This window comes from Peromyscus eremicus, chromosome 1, assembly GCF_949786415.1.
Source record: "Peromyscus eremicus chromosome 1, PerEre_H2_v1, whole genome shotgun sequence".
In the NCBI taxonomy this organism is placed as follows: domain Eukaryota; kingdom Metazoa; phylum Chordata; class Mammalia; order Rodentia; family Cricetidae; genus Peromyscus; species Peromyscus eremicus.
The window spans coordinates 165,766,810-165,787,455 of NC_081416.1; the positions used below are offsets into that span (position 1 = coordinate 165,766,810).

General features: G+C 43.7%; 1 protein-coding gene across 1 annotated transcript; it reads right to left on the bottom strand.

Moving 5' to 3' along the window:
* Positions 1-340: 340 nt before the first annotated feature.
* On the bottom strand, positions 341-20,646 carry LOC131924418 (cytochrome P450 2A8). The gene is made up of 11 exons (XM_059279704.1): positions 20,472-20,646; positions 13,372-13,378; positions 12,023-12,155; positions 11,641-11,803; positions 6,623-6,772; positions 5,767-5,927; positions 4,427-4,603; positions 2,985-3,126; positions 1,763-1,950; positions 1,046-1,187; positions 341-561 (listed from the first exon to the last, which is right to left on the bottom strand). Exons 1-11 carry the CDS (start codon positions 20,509-20,511, stop codon positions 380-382), a joined length of 1,485 nt encoding a protein of 494 aa, XP_059135687.1. The 5' UTR covers positions 20,512-20,646; the 3' UTR covers positions 341-379.

Consider the following 20,646-nt stretch of genomic DNA (forward strand, 5'->3'; position numbering starts at 1 on the left):
AATCTTGTCATCTGTAGGACAGACATGAATACAGTTCCCTTTCCCATGTGGGTTCCTGAGGACTAAGACAGCAGACAGTGTATTGCTTTTCCTATGAAATTCACACCGAACTCTTGTGCAGTCAACAATAGCTTTTATTATTACAATCAGTGTTCAGATACTAGGGACAGGTATCCCAGTCTCTCATCACACCTTTGAAGAACCTGTCTTCAGGAAGGTGAGCACTCTACTCAGTTGTTCTCTGGGTGTAACACATCAAGCCCCAGATTTCCCTCTAATTTTCATGCTGCCCTTTAGCCCCACCCCCACTGGACCCACCCCCATTAGCCCCTCCCTCTTTCTGGACATGCTCACTGTCTCCACCCAGCAGGGTTCCTGCTCAGCGAGGCAGGAAGCTCATGGTGAATCTTCGAGGGATTGTGCCAAAGCCGACACATTGTGGGGACACGTCTATGTCTTGGGGTGCCTGTGGAGACTTGAAGTGGAAGTTCTGCATAATGGTTGTGAAGAAGATGAAGAGCTCCATCTTAGCCAGGTTTTCTCCAAAACAGTATCGCTTTCCTGGAGAAGAGAAGAGGTAGAGGATGGAAGTGAAGCAAAGTGTCATGCCACCTCACCCTATGCCAGGCCGGCAGCTGGATTCCCCAAGGAGAAGGGCCTGCAGCACTGTAGTCTGAAGGATGTCTCTGAGCCTCTGTACCCCTTGTACATGGCGGGGAGGTGACCCACGACAAGCTGGCACAATGAGAAGTCTAAATGCCCCTCCAACTAACAGACTTTCGAGTATGGCTGCTCTGCTATCACCTACCAAATCTTGTCTGTATGACTCAGACTCAGCCTGAGCCTCGATTTTTCCTATCTCTGAAAGGGGTTTGATCATGCCTCTCCTTTGGCCTGAGTCCACAAGGAAATTGCATTTGGTTGGCTGGAAGGCAGACTCCAACAGTAAATTCCAAACTGGAGACAGGTCCAACACTACACTTCAGAGAGAGGAGCCAGGAAGTGTTGTTGTTAGCCCTGTGGGTATGAACAGGGCCCCTCTTACCAATGGAAAAGGGCACAAAAGCATTGTTCTTCTTAAACTGCCCCTTGTCATCCAGAAAGTGCTGGGGGTCAAAGTCGTTGGGATTGGAGAAGAACTGGGGGTCCTTCAGCACAGAACTCAGTATGGGCAAAACATCCGTGCCCTGAAAGAGAGGAGCCACGGGGACTGATGAGGCCGGATGAGAGATGAGCATCCTCGGAGCTCACAGGATTGGAAGGAAGAGGAGAAAGTTGAGGGAGAAGCATCAGGGAATATGAGGTTAACATCCCTGGGACAGGTTCTCTTGGAGAAGTGGCAGTTGGTGCTTTCTAAGATCATTGGAGCGATACAGACTCTGTGTCTCCTGGGACAGGTTGTTGGGGAATGAGCAAACTCGTGCCTATCAATTTAGAAGGTCCGGGGACTGGGAGGTTCACACTCCCGGACACAGAGGGTTTGGGATGCTTAGGGATTGTGTGCCTTGGCAGGATGCTTAGCGGACAGGAGACTCTTCAGCATAAGAAACAAGTTCTAGAGAAATGGGCTCATGTTCCTTACAACAGGAGTTTGCTAAACATAGGGTTGATCCCTGGACAATCTGAGGGAGACCCAGGATCCAGGGGACTCTGAGCAGCTCGGCTGAAAGGGCATGATGAGGGAGCAAATGTTTGTTTGAGAAGGAAGGAAGGACAGTGTGGAATATTCCTGAAGGTTCCTTCAGGCTGGGCAGAGCAGCACCTTGGGGATGAGGAAGTCCCGAAACTTGGTGTCCTTGGTGGTGCTACGAGGTACACCTAAAGGAATTACATCTACAAATCTCTGGATCTCGTGGATCACAGCCTCAGTGTAGGGCATCTTCAAATGATCCTCGTACTTGGGCGGCCGGTTCCTGCCAATCACCTGGTCAATTTCCTCATGCATCTTAGCTGAGAAGAGAAGATATGCTTATGTGTCTGAAAAAGGGAATATAGATTAAATATGCAAATCCAAATGGCAATGTAGAATTATGGGCACCGTCTTGTAGATCATTTGCAGTAGATGTTGGCCATATTTGGTGCTGGAGTAGGGTTCCATTAACCTTTTTGGGCCAGACTCACATGCATTTGCAAAAGAGACTTAGAGAATGACCCAAGAAGAACAGATAAGGGACCTTGTATGATGGAGAGTAGTTTACAAATTGGTTCAGACCTTCACCGTGTTTAAAACAGGTAGTGAGACTCGGCTTAAGATAGGTAGTTTGCAGGGACAGACTAGCACCCCAGGATCCCCACTGATGCTGTGCTCCAGACACACCCTCCTCTAAACAAGGCAACCAGTCACATGCATCCCAATGACCTGGAACATCACTATAGCAATATCGTTGAACGTAACCCAGAACTAGAGCCAGTGGACCAGTCCAGCCTGAGCAGGTCTTACGTGCATGCTGAGTAAAGCAAATTGTATCTTTGAGTGAACTTTTAGGGAAAACGACCCATTTACCATCTTATGCCTGCATGTGACTGGACATGCCCATGATTAATACTACATGCACTGTGGAAAACGACATGCCTAATTAACAGAGGCTTACATAACTCAAGCCTATCAAACAAAACACAAAACTACCCATACCCTATCCCTACCAATCAACTCTTCCTCTTCCTGAACCCACAAAGGGAAACCCTAGACGATAACCAGGGCTCCTTCTCAGCAAATCCTCCTCAGCCCACTGTTCCTCTGCAGTGTAGCTATTCATTTTGCTTTCCCCTTGAATTGGAAAAATCCCTCAAGGCTTTGCCATTTGTTGTACTTCCTCAGAAGAAGATGTTAAGAACCTGGAGAACCCGGTCAGATGGTGATCAGCACTAACAAGTGGATGTCTATCACATCAGTCTTCCTCCTGTCTCTGCAGATCAGAGACTTTCTGAGGACCCAGAAAGGCGGGGCCGTGCGGCCTCCACTTTCCTGTGCTCTGTAGCCTTACCTGCAACGTGAGGGTTCTTCATGAGCAGCAGGAAGCCATAACGCATGGTTGTGCTGACAGTCTCTGTGCCCCCGAAGAAAAGGTTCAGTGTGGTCGTCAACAGGTTCCTCATGTGAAACTGAGTTTGGGGGTTCTTCTTCTCCTACAGGAAGAAGGGCATTTATGATGAGTCCATTATCACTCCTTGGGGAACTACTGGAAGTTTCCCTTGGATTCACTTATCTTGGGTCAGGTTAAGGTGGAAAGAGAGACCCTGGTCAACCAGCTCTCCCCAGGTGATGGCTCTTCCCAAGAACTTCTTCCTTGGTCTTTCCCTGGGTGAATCTCTGTCCTTTTGTTATCAACTTAGTTGGAAGTTGATTAAATAGTAATGATGTTTTAAAAAAGAGGAGAGAAAGAGGAGGAGGTAAGGAAGGGGAGAGAAAGAGAAGACAGAGACAAAGGGGTGATGAAACTTAGGAGCAGTTCCTATGAGATGGAGAGTCAGAATTTGGAGGGGAAGCATCTCACGCCTTCTCAAGTGTGTGTGTGTGTGTGTGTGTGTGTGTGTGTGTGTGTGTGTGTGTGCTGATTATTTGTGGGTACATATGTGCATGTGGATGTCCATACCCATGAATATACATGAGGCAACCAGAGGAGACCATTGGGTATCTTCTCTCGTTTTCTGCCTTGTCCCTTTGAGACAGGGTCTGGCATTGAACCTGGCTGACTGTCCAGCAAGCTCTTGGGATCCACGTGTCTCCACCCTCCAATGCTGAGATAGCAGGCACCCATGGCCATGTATGGCTCCTCACATGGGTTCTGGTGATTCAAAATCGGGTCCTCACACCTATGCAGCGAGCACTCTTAGCCCCTGAGCCTCTCTCCAGCCTCACTTTCGATCCTTGGAAATACAGATTACATAACTCCTCATTTTATTTCTTAAAGATGGGGAATGGACATACATGTGAACATGAGGTCACATTGTGAAGCCAGGTCACCTATTCACATGGGTTATCTGAGGACCAGGGTAGGAGAGATTGGAGACAGTGCTGGTTGAAGGACCCTGCCTTCCAGCCATGGAGACCAGGTTTCAGCCAGAGCCCTCTGCTCCCTGCAGCCTGACCCCAGACAAGCAGCCTAACGTCTCTGGGTTGCGTTTTCCTAATTCTAGACCTAGGTGCAGAGTGGAATGTGCTCCCAAGCCAGTGTTGGTTCTAAGTGGGTGAATACTGTCAAACACTGAGAACCAGCGCCTGGCACCTGGTGGCGCTGTGGGAGTGGCTGGTGTGCATGTTTGCACACACTTGTCCTCTCATAAGGGCTCAGTAGATGGGTGAGTGGCATTAACCATGATGAGAGGGGTGAGGATTACTATGCTGGGAGCTAATGCGCACGATCCTCTGCTCCTGCCCCACCCAACCCCAGGCTTTGAACCATCCACCAATAGCTACTGGGAGCACCTCCTGCATGCGGATGAGAAAGGAGTCGATGAAGTCCCGGGGGGAATTGGGATCCAAGGTGCGCTGGTTCTGTTCCACCTTCCTGGCTATGAAGTCCTCCAGACCCTGTATCTCCTTGTAGGCCCGCTGCTGGGGTCCTGGCAGGTGCTTCATCACTGAATAGAACATCTCAAAGAGCTGGGATGGGAGAGAGGAAACAGTGGGAGGACAGCTGTCAGCATCAGGACCCAACGGGAATAGGACCTGAGAAGGAGCAGAGAAGGCTTCAAAACCTTCCTCTGCTTCCCGGGTATTTAGTTGCTGGTTGAAAGGAACACATGATTATGTTTCCATGTGGGTTTATCCACAAATTTGGGTAAGAAGGACGGGGCCATATCTGCAGCATCAGTTATTAGGGTAAAAACAGATAAAGGCAGAAACCCATGTACGTATTCAACTGAGGTTGGATGGAAAGACATTTTGGTGTGTCATTGTCGGGTGGGTCTGTTGTGGCAACCCCCAAGTGGCTAGGCACTCAGAAAGGCCAGGCTGGCACAGCTTTCCAGATAACTGTTTGCATTTGGGTTGTGGGTTGCTACGCATGTGTCTAAGCATTAAGTGAGGTTGTTTGCCAGTGTCACAGTGGAGAAAACTTGGGTGTAAGTGTTTGAGTGTTCAAGTGCATTGCCTAGAGTACTCCCATGAGATTCACTGAATGGTCCTGGCTGGAGAACATGTCTGTGGGTGTGTGTAGTTAACGTGTCCAGGTCACTGTGTGTTTGGAGTCTCAGCTGAGGTACTTGTTCGGATTTTCACTTATCTTTGTGGACTGAACAGGTAACCCTTGTATGAATATTTTTAAAAGCATTTGTGACACTTACTTTAATTCTGTGTATGTGTCTCTGCATAGGTGTGTGTACACGATTGCAGGTACTAAAGATGCTGGATTCCCTGGAGCTGGAGTTTAGGCCGTTGTAAGCTACTTAAAGTGAGTGGTAGGATATAAATTTGGGTCCATTTCTCTGTGTGTGAAGTCATCCAGAAGGGCTCAGTAGTAGCAACTGTCAGAGGTTACTGTAACTGGGGAGGGGACACCTGCCCCAGAAGGAAGGCTGGATGGAAGGGCTGTGTCTAGTTGCACACTCTGATTTGGTTGGCATCTATTGAGATAGTCAGTTGCCGTGGGGATTCCGTATTGGTACCTTTCTTAGGATTTGATCTCATTATTTAGCTGTCCAAGATGGGAGCATATTTGAGGAGATCATGTCCCGAGAAGGATGTCTGATCGAGACACTGGTGGCCATGCCAGGATTCTGTGGGAGGATTTCACAGGGGCTCCAGCTGAGGCTTGAAGTGGTTACCTGTCCAGTTGAAGTAGCTGTGAACTGGAAACTCCGCATCATCATGCCCAACAGTGACAGGAATTCTTTGTTGTCGTACTCAAAGCGGTCCCCAAACACAATGGAACTGATGACATTAGAGACGGTCCGGCTCATGTAGAAGGTGGGATCTATGTTAGCACCTGGGAGTCGGGCCAGAGTTGAAAGGGAAGAAGGTTGGAGAACCAGGGTTCAGCTGATGGCAGTGTTAGCTAGCACCAGAGATTGGGTGTCCCACTGTCTGTCTCAGCACGTAACTGTGGTGATATTTTATTTGTGCTGAAATGTGGTGATATTTTAATTTGTGCTTTAATAAATAAAGCTTGCCTGGAGATCAGAGGAAAAAGGCCAGCCATTATAAATAAACAAAGAAGTCAGGCAGCGGTAGCACACGCCCTTAATCCTATCACTTAGCAGGCAGGATCTCTGTGTGTTCAAGGCCACACTGGAAACAGAGCCAGGTGTGGTGGCACACGCCGTAATTCCAACACTAGTTAACCGTGGAGGTCTGGAGGTCTGTACAGACAGACAGAAAGTGACAGAGCTGGGCAGGGAGAGGAAGTGATGTAGCTGGACAGTAAATCAGATGGCAGAAGCAAGTCAGAACAGCAAGACATATGTGCATGTGTAGGCAGGAAGTAACGCGGGTTTGGAGGCTGCAGAGTCGGTGAGGTCAGGTTGGCTGGTGGCTTTCCCTATTTCCCTGATCTCTCTACGGCTTTCACCCCTATATTTGGCTCCGTGTTTTTTATTTAATAAGACCATTTAGAAATTCATCTACACATAACTCTTCAGAATCTGCTGCTTCTCTTATGTACTCCGTGACCCTCCGCCTTACCATTTGTGTCCCGAAAGGCCTGTATGAGAAAGCCCGCCTCCTCTATGATCCTCTCCTCGATGCCACGCTTGCCAAAGCCGAAGTCCCTCAGTGTGGAGATAGAGAAGCGCCTGAGTTGCTTGGACCGCTCCCCGGAGCTCAACAGCACGCCTGGGGAGCCAAACACCAGCACGGGAAGAGGTTTGAGAGGTATGTTTGGGCAATCCGGTACCTCTGACAAATTCCTGGAGGGTGTGGGGCTGGGCAAAGGGCTGGAATGGGAGAGGTGGGTAAAAGGGAGAATGAGAAAGGCAGGGAGCTGGGAAACTTGAGAAAGATCCAAATTCAGAGTGAGTGTCAGAGATAGAGACACTGAGACAACAGTAAAAGGAGGAAAGAGGGATTGGAGGGACAGTTCAGCAGTTAAGAGCACTTAGCTTCTAGCTAATCAGAGTTCCATTCCCCGAATCCATGTGTTAGCTCACAGAAGTCTGTAACTCCAGTTCCAGGGAATCTGATGCCCACTTCTGGCCTCCATGGCCTCCAGGAAGGCACACGGTACACGGACATCACGCAGGTAAAACAAATGCTGTGGATATCGCTCTATACAAATAAAGCACTGATTGGCCAGTGACCAGGCAGGAAGTATAGGCGGGACAAGGAGAGAGGAGAATTGAGGAAGGAGGAAGGAGAGAGAGACCGGCTGGAGCCACGGCCAAGACAAGGAAGATGTAAAGTACCGGTAAGCCACGAGCCACGTGGCAAAGTAAAGATTAATAGAAATGGGCTGAATATAAGAGTGAGAGCTAGACAATGATAGGCCTGAGCTAATGGCCAAGCAGTTTAAATAATGTAAGAGTCTGTGTGTTTATTTTATAAATGGGGACCGGGACTGGTGGGACTTGGCGGTGGGAGCTGGAGAAAAATTCTCCAGCTACAAATGGCGCCCAACGGCTCGAGTTTCCACCTTAAACCTGAGAATATTTAATAACCAATTCTAAACAGAGCCAAAACCAGGTTCCTGCTTCATGTCTCATAAGGGCAGCTAGACGCCCCAAAACGCGGGTTTGAACTACTGGAGGGTTCCTGGCCTGCGCGTCTGACCGACAGTATGGCGGAAATAAGGTGTCTGCCAGCAGCACATTACACTGTATGGTAGATGTAGTCTTTACTAATATATATATACATGTATATATAAAAGAGGTTTCTGGGCTACACGCTACTTTGATAAAAGCGTAGACCCACTATTTCTGAGAGTTATGGCTCCCAGAGCTGGCGGAAAACGGACCACCACCATGTTGGGAAGCTGAAGTGGGCGGAGCCAGCAGCCACAGCGCTGTTTCAGTCTTAGAATGCTGCAGTTTAAAGGAGTAGGTTCACAATAAGACTGATTCAGATGGAATAGTTTACAGTGTGTGTAAAATGTATGTAGGCTTAAAAATATATACATATATACAGTTATATAAACAAATAGATAGTTTTTAAAAATAAAGTCTTTAAAGAAACATTAAAGGTAATAAGCCACGTAAAGATGGCTATCACACAAAAAATCTGGATTATGTTGTCTTTGATATTCGTAACTGAACAAAAACATTTGATTGTAAAAGCTGTCGAGTTATGCCAAAATGTAAATTTTAAAGGTACCTTGACTTCAAAATTTGGATATAAGGACATGTTGCTTTGGAAAAGAGTCTCTGCTTTTGTTTCCACAGAAAGCCAGAGGCTATGGATTTGTTCCAGATTAAGATACATCAGGTTTGACCAGCCAAGACCCCCTGAAAGGTCTCCAATGACACCATGACACAGATGATCCAACATCCAAAATGGTTTCAGGCAACTGGCTCAGATGATACACCCTCATGGACTACTCCATAATCCTAAAATTTTCTTTGTGTCCCCATAAGATACAGCGCCCCCCTCCAGCAGGAAGTAGCAAGAGAAGCTACGCCCAAATTCCCAAATATACCAAGCGGGCTTTAGAGATGGAATTGGCTCACTCCCCCTCTAAACCCAGACATATTGCTTAAAAAAAAAATGGTTAAAAGATTCTTGTGTCCCAAATCAGAAGAGCCCTCTGATGTGGGACAGAGAAAAACCAATATCTTTATTTAAAACAGGTTGATTATAAATACAATCTCTTTCTAAAGAAAAAAAAGGGGATAGTTTAGATATGATAGGATGAAAGGGTAGGTTAATGAACCTACTTTTAAAGAGTAACAACTTGTTTAAAATGTTTTACATTGCTATAGATTTTAGTTTATTGATACAAATTTAAACTTAATTTTGTTATACTGTATATATATTTCTATTCTTGTTTGAGGTATTATGTTTATGTAACTCATTTAAAATTGTAATGGATAATTAAAAATAGATTAATAGTTAGTCATCTACGATAATCATATTTGTAGCCATGTTAGTTAAGTCTTCTTAAATATACATAGATATATTTCAGATAGATAGGTAGTCTTCAAACACTTCAAAGATCTACAGAATATGGCATTTAAAATGTTTTAAAAATTTAGACTTTCTGGACAGTGAGTCATGTCTGCTCCTGACAGCACCGATTTACTTCAGAGAGGAGTATGGGCATCGAAGACACTCCATATGGAGTTTATCTTCACCTTGACAAAAATAGCCATTTGGGCAAGAAACTGTTCTTGCCTGGACTGCTTGATCAACTGGACATGCAGGACCCATAGGAAGGTGACCACTGAACTTTGCTTGACAAAATGGTCCTTCAGGTTCCTGCTTTGCAGAGGAAACTGCCAGACATTCTACAGGACACAGAGAAAAGTGACTGAGAGACTCTAGGGCTGTGGGCTGAAGACTGATGCCCCAACTTTACAAGGGAACTTTGAATGACTGTCCGGGCTGTCAGCTGTCTCTGTCTACCCTGCAAGACTCCCGAAAGTTGCTTGCATCCTTCTCCCATTTCTCAGGTAGTGTTATATCCTTCTGAGGTCTTTGATGTGGTTAAAGATTAGATACTTACAATTTTCCTTAGTTATGATAAAAGATAAGTTAAATATAAAACCTTAAACTCACAAATATAAGATAGATATCTTCTTTTATATTGTAACTATAATTCTTACTCAATAATTATTTTGTTATATGTAATATTACTATGTTAAAGTTAAAACCTTCCTTTTCGAAAAAGAAAAAAAAGGGGAAGTGCTGTGGATATCGCTCTATATAAATAAAGCACTGATTGGCCAGTGACCAGGTAGGAAGTATAGGCAGGACAAGGAGAGAGGAGAATTGAGGAAGGAGGAAGGAAAGAGAGACCGGCTGGAGCCACCGCCAAGACAAGGAAGATGTAAAGTACCGGTAAGCCACGAGCCACGTGGCAAAGTAAAGATGAATAGAAATGGGCTGAATATAAGAGTGAGAGCTAGACAATGATAGGCCTGAGCTAATGGCCAAGCAGTTTAAATAATGTAAGAGTCTTGTGTGTTTATTTTATAAGTGGGGTCCGGGACTGGTGGGACTTGGCGGTGGGAGCTGGAGAAAAATTCTCCAGCTACAACAAATATAAAAAAAATAAATAAAAACAATTATTAAACCAGGCAGTGGTGGCACACGCCTTTAATCCCAGAACTTAGGAGGCAGAGGCAGGTGGATCTCTGTGAGTTCGAGGCCAGCCTGGCTACACTGAGAAACCCTATCTCAAAAACAAAACAAAATTATTAAATGTTTTTTAAAGAGAGAGTGAGAGGCTGTGTCAGGATAGATGGCAACACAGAGAGACAAGGAGAAAAATCTAAAGGAGAGAAGGAAGAGGATCACAAGACATGAGATTTGGATGGATTTAAAAATCGTTGACTAAACTGGCTGTGGTGGTGTGTCCTTTACTCCCAACACTCTGGAGGTGGAGGCGGGTGGATCTGAGTTCAAGGCCAGCCTGGTCTACAGAGTGAGTTCCAGGACAGGCAGGGCTATTACACAGAGAAACCCTGTCTCAAAAAAACAAAATAAAAATAAAAATCGTGACTGGTTCTAAACTGAACTAGATAAAGAGAAATATGGGCAGAGTCTAGAGACATGGGTCTCTAAAACAGACATCATGTAAGATTTTCACAGAGGAAGAAGAAACAGAGGGAGGGGTTGCTGGAGAGCAAGCACATTGCTAAGAGTGACTAATTGAAAAGATTCTGGGATGAAGTTGAAACCTGAAGTTATGAAACAGGATGCCAGCAGGCATTAAGAGTTCAGTTGATATCCCTGGGAGGCCTGTTCCTTTCCGAAGGAAAACAGAGGAGCAGTGGGTTTTGGGGGGTGTGGGGAGTGGGCTGGGAGGGATGGAGGGAGGGGAGCATTTGGTTGGCATGAATTGTGTGAGAGAAGAATGAATAAAAAGAGTTGGCATAGTCTGGGGCCGAAGGAATGGTTCAGTGGTCAGCAACTGCTGAGCTAAGAACAGAGTTCAGTTCCCATTCCACAAGCGCCTGTAACTCTGGCTCTATGACATCTGATGCCCTCTTCTGGCCCTCATAGACACAGATACACACGCATGAGTGCATGCATGTGCGCGCGTGCACACACACACGCGCACACACACAGTTAAAAATAAAGCAAACTATTTTATTTAAAAATAAACAAACAAACAAACAGGCCAGAGAGTGATGGCACATGTCTTTAATCCCAGAACTTGGGAGGTAGAGACAGATTAATCTTTGAGTTGGAGGCCAGCCTGGTCTACAGAGGGAGTTTCAGGACAGCCAAGGCTGTTATATAGAGAAAATTTGTCTCCAAAAAAAAAAAAAATTTTTTTTAAAATTTTTTTTTGAAGTCTGTAAGATCTGGGAAGGGATACCCAGCAAGAGAAATCAGGGAGACACTAACAGAAACACAGAAATGTAGGGAGAATAGGATGTAGAAATTCTAAAACAATTCAGAGGTACACAGAGCAAATTAGCATTGAACAGACAAATGGATCAAAGACCAGAGAGAGAGCTTGGACTGCGCAGGTGAGTTGGGGAAGACTATGGAACCTGCAGCCACACGTCTGTCTGGCCTAATTCGCCCGCTGTCACCCTCACCATAGCCTTTGAAGAACCAGTCCAGGAAAGCTTGCTGTCCGCGGCCACTGAATTCCTCAGCCTGGTCAATCAGAGCCTCCTTCACTGCGTCATACCCCCACAGTATCACAGCAGGACGAGACCCCAGGTAGATAGTGAACACAGGACCATACTGCTCCCTGATCTGAGAGATTGATGCGAGGAGTTAGTTATAGAAGTCATTCTTTGAACTGCTAATGTCCTGATGTCAGGTACTTGAGATGCATTGGGAGCTGGCTATCACACCCCTAAGCCCCCTTTCCTATGTCTGCATTCTGACCTAGTCAGTCTTCTGCCTTGGGACCTCAGACACACCAGGCATGCTCCGCACCCCAAACTCACCCCTCTCCCTGCCCAGTACTACCTTTAAAAGAGAGTCACGAAACTTCTCTGTGTCCAGTTCCAGGAAGTTCCCAATGAAGGGCAATGGGGTGGGTCCTGGAGGCATCTTCCCCAACAGTCTCCTCTGCCTCCACACAGACATTATGATCATGATGCTGAGTATTGGTGGAATTATTTAGGCCACTCCACGTAGTTAAAAGGAGATTTATTTAATGGCGTAACTTACAAATTAAGGGATAGGTAGGTCGCGGGGTCTGGGGAAGGTGTATCACAGTCCAGCGGTGTTCTCTGGAGCTCTCCTCTGTCTACCTCCACCATCCAGCGTCCTGGAACCAAGCGCGCGTTCGCCGATCCGGATCTCGGGTCCCCAGGCGCCTCCCTTGGCCCCGCCTTGTAGGCGTGACAGTTGCCGAAGTCTCAATGGGGGTTGGAACTTCCAGAACAAAGCTGGAATGGCTACCCACTACATCTCCCCCTTTTTGTCTAAATAAGAAGGTTCTAACCTAATACAAGACTATATACAAAGGAATGGTTATCAAATATTGTCCAGGAATAATGAGGGATAATGACCTAGATAAGATGGAACTACAACCAATGCAAACAATATCAAGCAAGAAACACATATTAAAATCCAGAGAAGTATAGAGCATAGATAAATGGCATGTTACAAAGATCATTCCAAAAGGTGTCCTACCCTAAAGAACCTGAATCTAATACTTAATATGTTCTATCTACTAAGTTGTAACTATAACTGCTAGTCTTCAATCCCATCAAAGACCTGAGAAGGAATATAATGGTACCTGAGAAATGGTAGATGGATGCAAGCAACTTTTGGGAATCTTGCGAGAGTAGACCGAGACAGCTGGCAGCCTGGACAATCACCTAATGTTTCTCAGCATTGTTGGTGCATTCAAATTGGCTACAGGCCTAAAGTATCTGACAGACCATTTTCAGAAGCAGGAATTCTGAAAGACCATCTTACCCTGTCTTGGCAGAGTACAGTGGTCGCTTTCCTTGTGTCCCGCTTGTCCAGAAAGGATAGCATTGCATTTGTACTGTCAGCTGTCGAGGCAAGGGCAGTTCTTTGCCCAGTAGGCCATTTTGTGCCAAGAAGACAAACTTCCAATTGGAAATGTCTAGAAGCCCAACATTCTCTCGGGATCAAATTGGTGCAGCCAGGAGCAATTGTGTCTTGCATCAACAGAATTCTAAGTTATTTAAATGCCATATTCTCTAGGTCTATGAAGTGTTTGAAGATTACCTGTCCATCTGACCTATGTATCTGTAAATCTGTATAACCTGACTAACGTAACTATAGAGATGACAAGCATAGGTGACTATAAATCTACAAGTCTTATCTACTGAAATAACCTAAGGACTAAGGCTTCACGTAAACAAGGTAGACAGTCTATAAGCAAGTGTATGGTAAAGAACGATGACTTCAAAGTTGTGACAATACACAAGATGTTATAACAGAGGTAGGAGTGTATAGTGTGATATACAATATGACAATAATCTTAAATATATATCAATATTTATAACAGAGGTAGGAGTATGTAGTGGGATATGCAATATGACAATAATCTTAAATATATATCAATATACCGAATATCCTAAACAGAAGTAGAACATACATAAAGTATGACAGATATAAATTTACATTTGTATCAATATACAAACATTTCAAATAAGAGTAGAAATATATGTACATTATACCAAGTATAGTTCTGTATTTGTATCAATATACAAATTATCTTAAACAGGAATATAAAAATAGTTTACATTTGTATCAACATATAAGAATCCATAACAGTGTAAATTACAGTGCAAATTATTTAAGGCTGCTATTTTACTAAATTTGTTTACTAGTATACACAATAATCTACCATAATGTCTTATACGTATCCATTCCATTTCTTCTTTTCCTTTTTTTTTTTTTTTTTTGGGAGTACTGAGTTTAATATTTCCTTCCACCCCCAACCCTGTAACCATCATCCATAACCCTGAGAATTATGAAACCTAAGGGAGAAGGGGCGTCGTTTTCTTAGGATTGCTTCCTGCTGTTTAGGGGGTGATGTTATCTCTGTTGGGTACTGTGAGAAAGCGCAGATAGTTAAATTTCAGTTAGACTAACTGTAGGTTCTGCAGCAAGTCTTAGAGTAATGGGTAAGATTGTCTGAAATTCTGGTAAGAAGTGTAGTATGATGATGATTACCATGGCATCATTCTGGATTGGGTAGAGTTGTTGTTGGGGCCCCATCTTCCTTCTGGAGACTTCTGAGATTGCTATTAGAAAAACTTATTTGTTATCAAAATGGAAGATTTGGATTTAAAGAGGACATAGCATGTAAGAAAGGATTCTGAGAAATCAAGAGTAAGCATGGAGAGAATTAGAATCTAGAAGACAATGGTCCCTTTTTATTGGTTTCCTTCTGTCCCACACCAGAGGGCTCTTCTGATATGGTACTGAAGAATCTCTCAAACTTTTCTTTTAGCAATGTGCTTGGGTTTAGAGAAGGAGTGAGCCAATTCCATCTCCAAAGCCAGCTTGGCTTATAATTGAATTGGGACCACAACTTTTCTATATTAATAGAGAGATAGATGTTAGACAGTGAGATTTTACCGTGTGTAGATTGGTACCAATAGATTCTTTCTTTCTGCTGTAAACATCCGGATATCCAAGGCCTTATGATTTTTGGAAGATGGGTATTTCCATTATCCTGGAAAGACAAAAACAGAACCCTACCCCAACCTTGATTGTTAAATTTTTCTTACAACTTGTAGAGATGTCACATTGGTGGATGATCTTTTACTTCACCTCATCAAGGGGTTTTTCCTGTTCAAATCGAATTTTTATTAATTTTGTTGGTATCCATAGCTTTTCTTCTCCTGCAGAAACAAAGGCAAAACCCCTTCCCCAACGTAGAACATATCCAGGTTTCCATTCTGAGGTCAGCACATCCTTGAAATAAACCGGTTGGTTTAGCTCGGGAGTTTTGTCTGTCGTCCAATGTCTCTCTGCAGCTGTTGTTCCTTTCTCATCAGCATTGAGAAAATTCAAGGTTAATAAAGCACTATGCAATCTATTTCTAGGAGTCATTGTTACCTGTTGCTGTTTATTTAGCATATCCTTTAAAGTTCGATGGGATCTTTCTATGACTGCTTGGCCTGTGGGATTGTGTGGTATACCTGTAACATGCTTTATATTGTAATAAGCAAAGAATTGTCTCATTTTATTGGAGACATATGCTGGAGCATTGTCTGTCTTAATTTGTACAGGTATCCCCATGATGGCCATAACTTCTAATAGGTGTGTAATCACAGAATCAGCCTTTTCAGAACTCATAGGAGTTGCCCATTGAAATCCTGAATAGGTGTCAATGGTATGATGTACATACTTTAATCTTCCAAATTCTGCAAAATGAAACACATCCATCTGCCAAATTTCATTTCTTTGTATACCTTTTGGATTGCTCCCTGCAGGTAATGGAAGTTGGTTATAGATGGAACAAGTAGGACATTTTTTCACAATATCCTTAGCCTGTTGCCAAGTGATGGAGAAATCCTTCTTCAAACCTTTGCTATTTGTGTGGTATTTCTTATGAAATTCTGAAGCTTCTAGCACATTACCTATTAGTAACTGATCAATCTCATCATTACCTTGTGCTAGAGGTCCTGGCAGACCTGTATGGGATCTGATATGTGTTATATATATAGGATGTTCCCTTTTTCTGATGATTTCCTGCAATTGTATGAATAATGAAGTTAATTCTGTATTATCAGGAATAAATTCAGCAGTTTCAATATGTAAAACAACTCTCTCTGCATATTGAGAGTCAGTGACTATATTGAGGGGTTCTGTGAAGTCCATCAGTACCATAAGAATGGCATACAGTTCTGCCTTTTGTACAGAGCTGTATGGACTTTGTACCACTTTACTTAAGTCTCCTGATTTATATCCTGCTTTCCCTGATTTATTTGCATCAGTATAGAATGTGAGGACTCCAGAAATTGGCTTTTGTCGTACAATGTGAGGAAGGACCCATTCGGTTTTCTTTATAAATTCTATTCTCTTGCTTTTGGGATAGTGGTTGTTAATCTCTCCCAAAAAGTTACTGCAGGCTCTCTGCCAGTATTCATTATCTTTCCATAGTGATGAAATTTCTTCATTAGTTAAAGGTACTACAATTTCTGCTGGGTCCATTCCTGTCAACTGGCGAAGTCTTAGTTTACCTTTTTGAATCAAATCAGAGATCTTTTCTATATAAGTCTTTAATTTCTTATTTGGTTTACGTGGTAGGAATATCCATTCCAATATAATATCTTCCCTCTGCATCAAAATACCTGTTGGGGAATGTCTGGAGGGGAATATGACAAGAATGCATTTAAGTTCTGGATCCACACGATCCACATGTGCTTCTTGAATTGTCTTTTCTACTAGAGCCAATTCCTTCTCAGCTTCGGCTGATAATTCTCTTGGACTATTTAATTCTTTGTCCCCTTCTAGAGTATTAGCCAAATTTTGTAGTCCATCTTTGGGTATTCCCATGATACCCAGTAAGTTGGAAATGCTTCCTAATAACTTTTGAAAATCATTAAGAGTCTTCAATCGATCTCTCCTTAGCTGTACCTTTTGGGGTCTAATTTTTTGTAGCTCTATCTTATATCCTAAGTAGTTAATAGAATCTCCTCTTTGTATTTTTTCAGGAGCAAGTTGCAGTCCCCAGTGAGGCAAAACTTTTTTTACTTCTTCAAACATGCTTTCTAATGTATCTAACTTTGGATCAGCTAATAGGATATCATCCATATAGTGATAAATTATGGATTGTGGAAACTTTACACGAATTATCTCCAATGGTTTCTGCACAAAGTATTGGCACAAAGTAGGGCTGTTTAACATTCCCTGTGGGAGGACCTTCCATTGATATCTCTTGACTGGCTGAGAATTGTTATAATTAGGTACTGTGAAGGCAAATTTTTCTCTATCATTTTCTTGTAAGGGTATGGTAAAGAAACAGTCTTTTAAGTCAATAACTATTATAGGCCATTCTTTAGGTAGCAGAGAGGGCAAGGGCATCCCAGTCTGTAGGGAGCCCATTGGCTGAATTACTTTATTAATAGCTCTCAGATCTGTCAGCATTCTCCAATTACCAGACTTTTTTTTAATAACAAATACAGGAGAATTCCAAGGGCTGGTAGATTCTTCAATGTGTTGAGCATTTAACTGCTCTTGAACCAGCTGTTCTAAAGCTTGTAGCTTCTCTTTTGTCAAAGGCCATTGTCCAACCCAGACAGGTTTATTAGTTAGCCATTTTAAAGGTAAGGCAGTTGGTACTTCTGAGAGTTCAACAGCAGTTGTGCTCTGTTTGTGAACAGCCTGAATGGTTGGTGCCTGATTTTTATAGCATGCGATGATATTATTCCTAGAAACATGCATTGGTCTGTATTCTTTTTCTGAAAGTGTAGGAATTTTAATCTGGGTATTCCACTGTTGTAACAGATCTCGGCCCCAAAGATTTACTGCTACATTTGCTACATATGGCTTCAGTCTTCCTCTCTGTCCTTCTGGCCCTATGCATTCAACCCATCTCGAACTCTGTTTTATCTGAGATAGGGTGCCAATCCCTAAAAGTTGGACATCTACCTCTTGAAGAGGCCAATTCGGATGCCATGATTTTGGTGTAATTATAGTCACATCTGCACCTGTGTCTACCAGTCCCTCCATAACCAGGCCATTAATTCGAATTCTAAGCTTTGGTCTTTGACCATTTATGGAAGTCTGCCAAAATATTTGTTTTATAGTGTTCTTTGTAAACTGTGATCCATCCATCAGAGCTGTTTTATCATCCATTGCAGTATCGGTTTTTACATTAGGCAGTGGTTTATTCAGTTGTCCTGGAGAGGAATTTCTTCCACAGTGGCTGGGAATGTTCGTACTACATTTGATTTGGGGGCCTGCAAGAGGCCCCCTGAAGCGTTTCCCGCCAGTAAAGGGTTACCTCGTATATCTATTTTTGATCTGCACTCACTGGTCCAATGTCGGCCTTTGCCACACCTTCTACATAATCCGGGAGGTGGTTGGGGTCTCCTGTTTAGGCTATTCCTAAAAGGAGTATTACTCCTAGGAGTACCCCATGTACAGTTTTTACTTATATGACCTGGTGTACCACATTTAAAACATTTGGTAACACGGGGCCTTCTTTCACCTCTGGGATTTGTCTCTCCTATCCAAGCCTCATTACTGTAGTTACGAGACTCAACACCATTAGTATACTGAATCCATTCTTCCAAAGGAGCTGATCTGATCTTTAATGGTGTAAGTATTCTTCTGCATTCTGCATTAGCATTGTCGAATGCCAAGGACTCAGTTAATACTTTTCTTAATTCTTTATCTGATACAGCTCTTGTTATAGCTGTGTTCAGTCTTTGTAAAAAATCAGTGAAGGGTTCGTGCGGTCCCTGAAATATCTTTGTGTATACCTCAGTTGGTTTTCCAGGTTCTGGAATTTTTTCCCAAGCATTTAGAGCTGCTGTACGGCATAGGGATATTGTATGTTCATCATAAATGGCTTGTACATTCCTGTCAGCAAAACATCCCTCACCAAGTATTTGATCTTGGGAGATCACAAAACCTCTGAGTTTACCTTGTTGTTCTAAATTTTTTGCCTCTTCTCTCAACCAGCTTTTCCACTGTAGCTGCTGACTATATTCTAGAACAGCTGAAATCAACTGATGCCAGTCATCTGGGATGATTCTATGTGAGGTAGACCATGAATTTAACAATTGTTTTACGTATGTGGAGTGTATCCCATACGTAACTACTGCTTCCTTTATATTTTTAAAGTCCCTTGTTGAAATTGGTTGTAATGTATATGTATTATATGGCTCGGGGTGTGTGTCATCCGCTGGCTTCTCATGGATGATAACAGGATAAGCCATTGTGTGAGAGCCATTTGGAGATGTTACAACCTCTATGGCCTTGCCCTTCTGCTTATTAGGTCCCTTGTCATGTTTACTGAGAGTTTCTTCTAAGGCCTGCAAACGAGCACCTAGGGTCTGTTCTAGGGAGTGAACCTCCTCTCTGGCAAGGGACTCCAGATTTCTCATGGAATCATAGAAGTTTTTATGTTCCTCAGAAACACATGATTCCATGGACCTTATCTTATCAATTAATGATAATCTTTCTTCCTTATATAGTGTCTGGAGAGTTAGTGTTCTGTCCATTAAATATTCACATTTATTATCAATAGATCAATTTTTGGTACAAGCCTGTTTTGTAAATCCTGATTAGCAGATTCCAGAGAAAGAATCTTTTTCTCTAAGGTCTCATTGCTATCCATTAAAGCAGATTCCAGAGATAGAATCTTTTTCTGTAAGCCATCATTGTTAGTTTTGAAAGCCTGTAAATCCTGGTTAGCAGATTCCAGAGAGAGAATCTTTTTCTCTAAGGTCTCATTGCTATCCATTAAAGCAGATTCCAGAGATAGAATCTTTTTCTGTAAGCCGTCATTGCTCTCGCTTAAAGCCTGTATCAGTCCCAATAATAACTCATCTTTGTTCTTGTTTTTAAACCAGTGTTTGAACACTGTGTGAATTATTACGATGAATGCCAAAATGGTACAGGCCAGATATGCCTTAGGAAGGTCGTATATTTCCAGGAAGATGTTATTCATCATACAGGCAAAAAGGTTTTCAAATTCTTGTGAGGTAATGTTGTCAGCCATATTACCAGAATTACTCAAAATTTGTCAGTCAATTTTAAGGTGTAAAATTATCAGGTACTTTTACTTACCTTTCGTGGTTTTGGGGGGTGTAGTAGCACTTTTCAGCCAGCAGGTGGCGATGGTACAGCTCCAAAGCAGGGCCTGCTGGTGATCTTGGCTGACTGCAGATCGCTGGAGTCAAGATGGCGGAGCCGAGCCGCAGCTGGCGTGCGTGCACTCAGGAAGCGGGGGAGTGCCTCTTTCGCTGGTCTCAGAGCTAAGCTAGGGAGCTGAGACCGGACTAGCTGCTCCCTTTTTCGGGAATGGAACCGTGTAGGTGTTCCCTGGTTATATGGAACTTTGCAGGCGGGTTTAGGTACCCGCTAGCCGGGGAGGAGGCTGAGGGCAGGAGCCACCCAGGCTTTTGGGATTTGCCCCACGTGAGCGCCAGATATTGGTGGAATTATTTAGGCCACTCCACGTAGTTAAAAGGAGATTTATTTAATGGCGTAACTTACAAATTAAGGGATAGGTAGGTCGCGGGGTCTGGGGAAGGTGTATCACAGTCCAGCGGTGTTCTCTGGAGCTCTCCTCTGTCTACCTCCACCATCCAGCGTCCTGGAACCAAGCGCGCATTCGCCGATCCGGATCTCGGGTCCCCAGGCGCCTCCCTTGGCCCCGCCTTGTAGGCGTGACAGTTGCCGAAGTCTCAATGGGGGTTGGAACTTCCAGAACAAAGCTGGAATGGCTACCCACTACAGCTGAGGCAGGTCAGCACAGCCACCAGGAGCATCCCTGAGGCTAGCATGGTGGCAGTGGGAGGGACAGGCAGATGGTAACCTGGGACAGTGAGCCTTTAAACTCTAGGCTGAGGTGAGATTTTGGCTCCTGTTTAATAATTTCCTCCCAACTATTGCCTTGTCATGCAACTGCCTTGGTTGTG

Bases quoted from the DNA above. Each gene is read 5' to 3' on its own strand.
- LOC131924418 (XM_059279704.1), bottom strand. From the start codon at position 20,511: ATGCTAGCCTCAGGGATGCTCCTGGTGGCTGTGCTGACCT. The intron at 11,804-12,022 runs GTAGTACTGGGC...TCAATCTCTCAG, and splicing joins TTCGTGACTCTCTTTTAAAG to ATCAGGGAGCAGTATGGTCC. The intron at 1,951-2,984 runs GTAAGGCTACAG...TTCTCTTCTCAG, and splicing joins GAAGAACCCTCACGTTGCAG to CTAAGATGCATGAGGAAATT.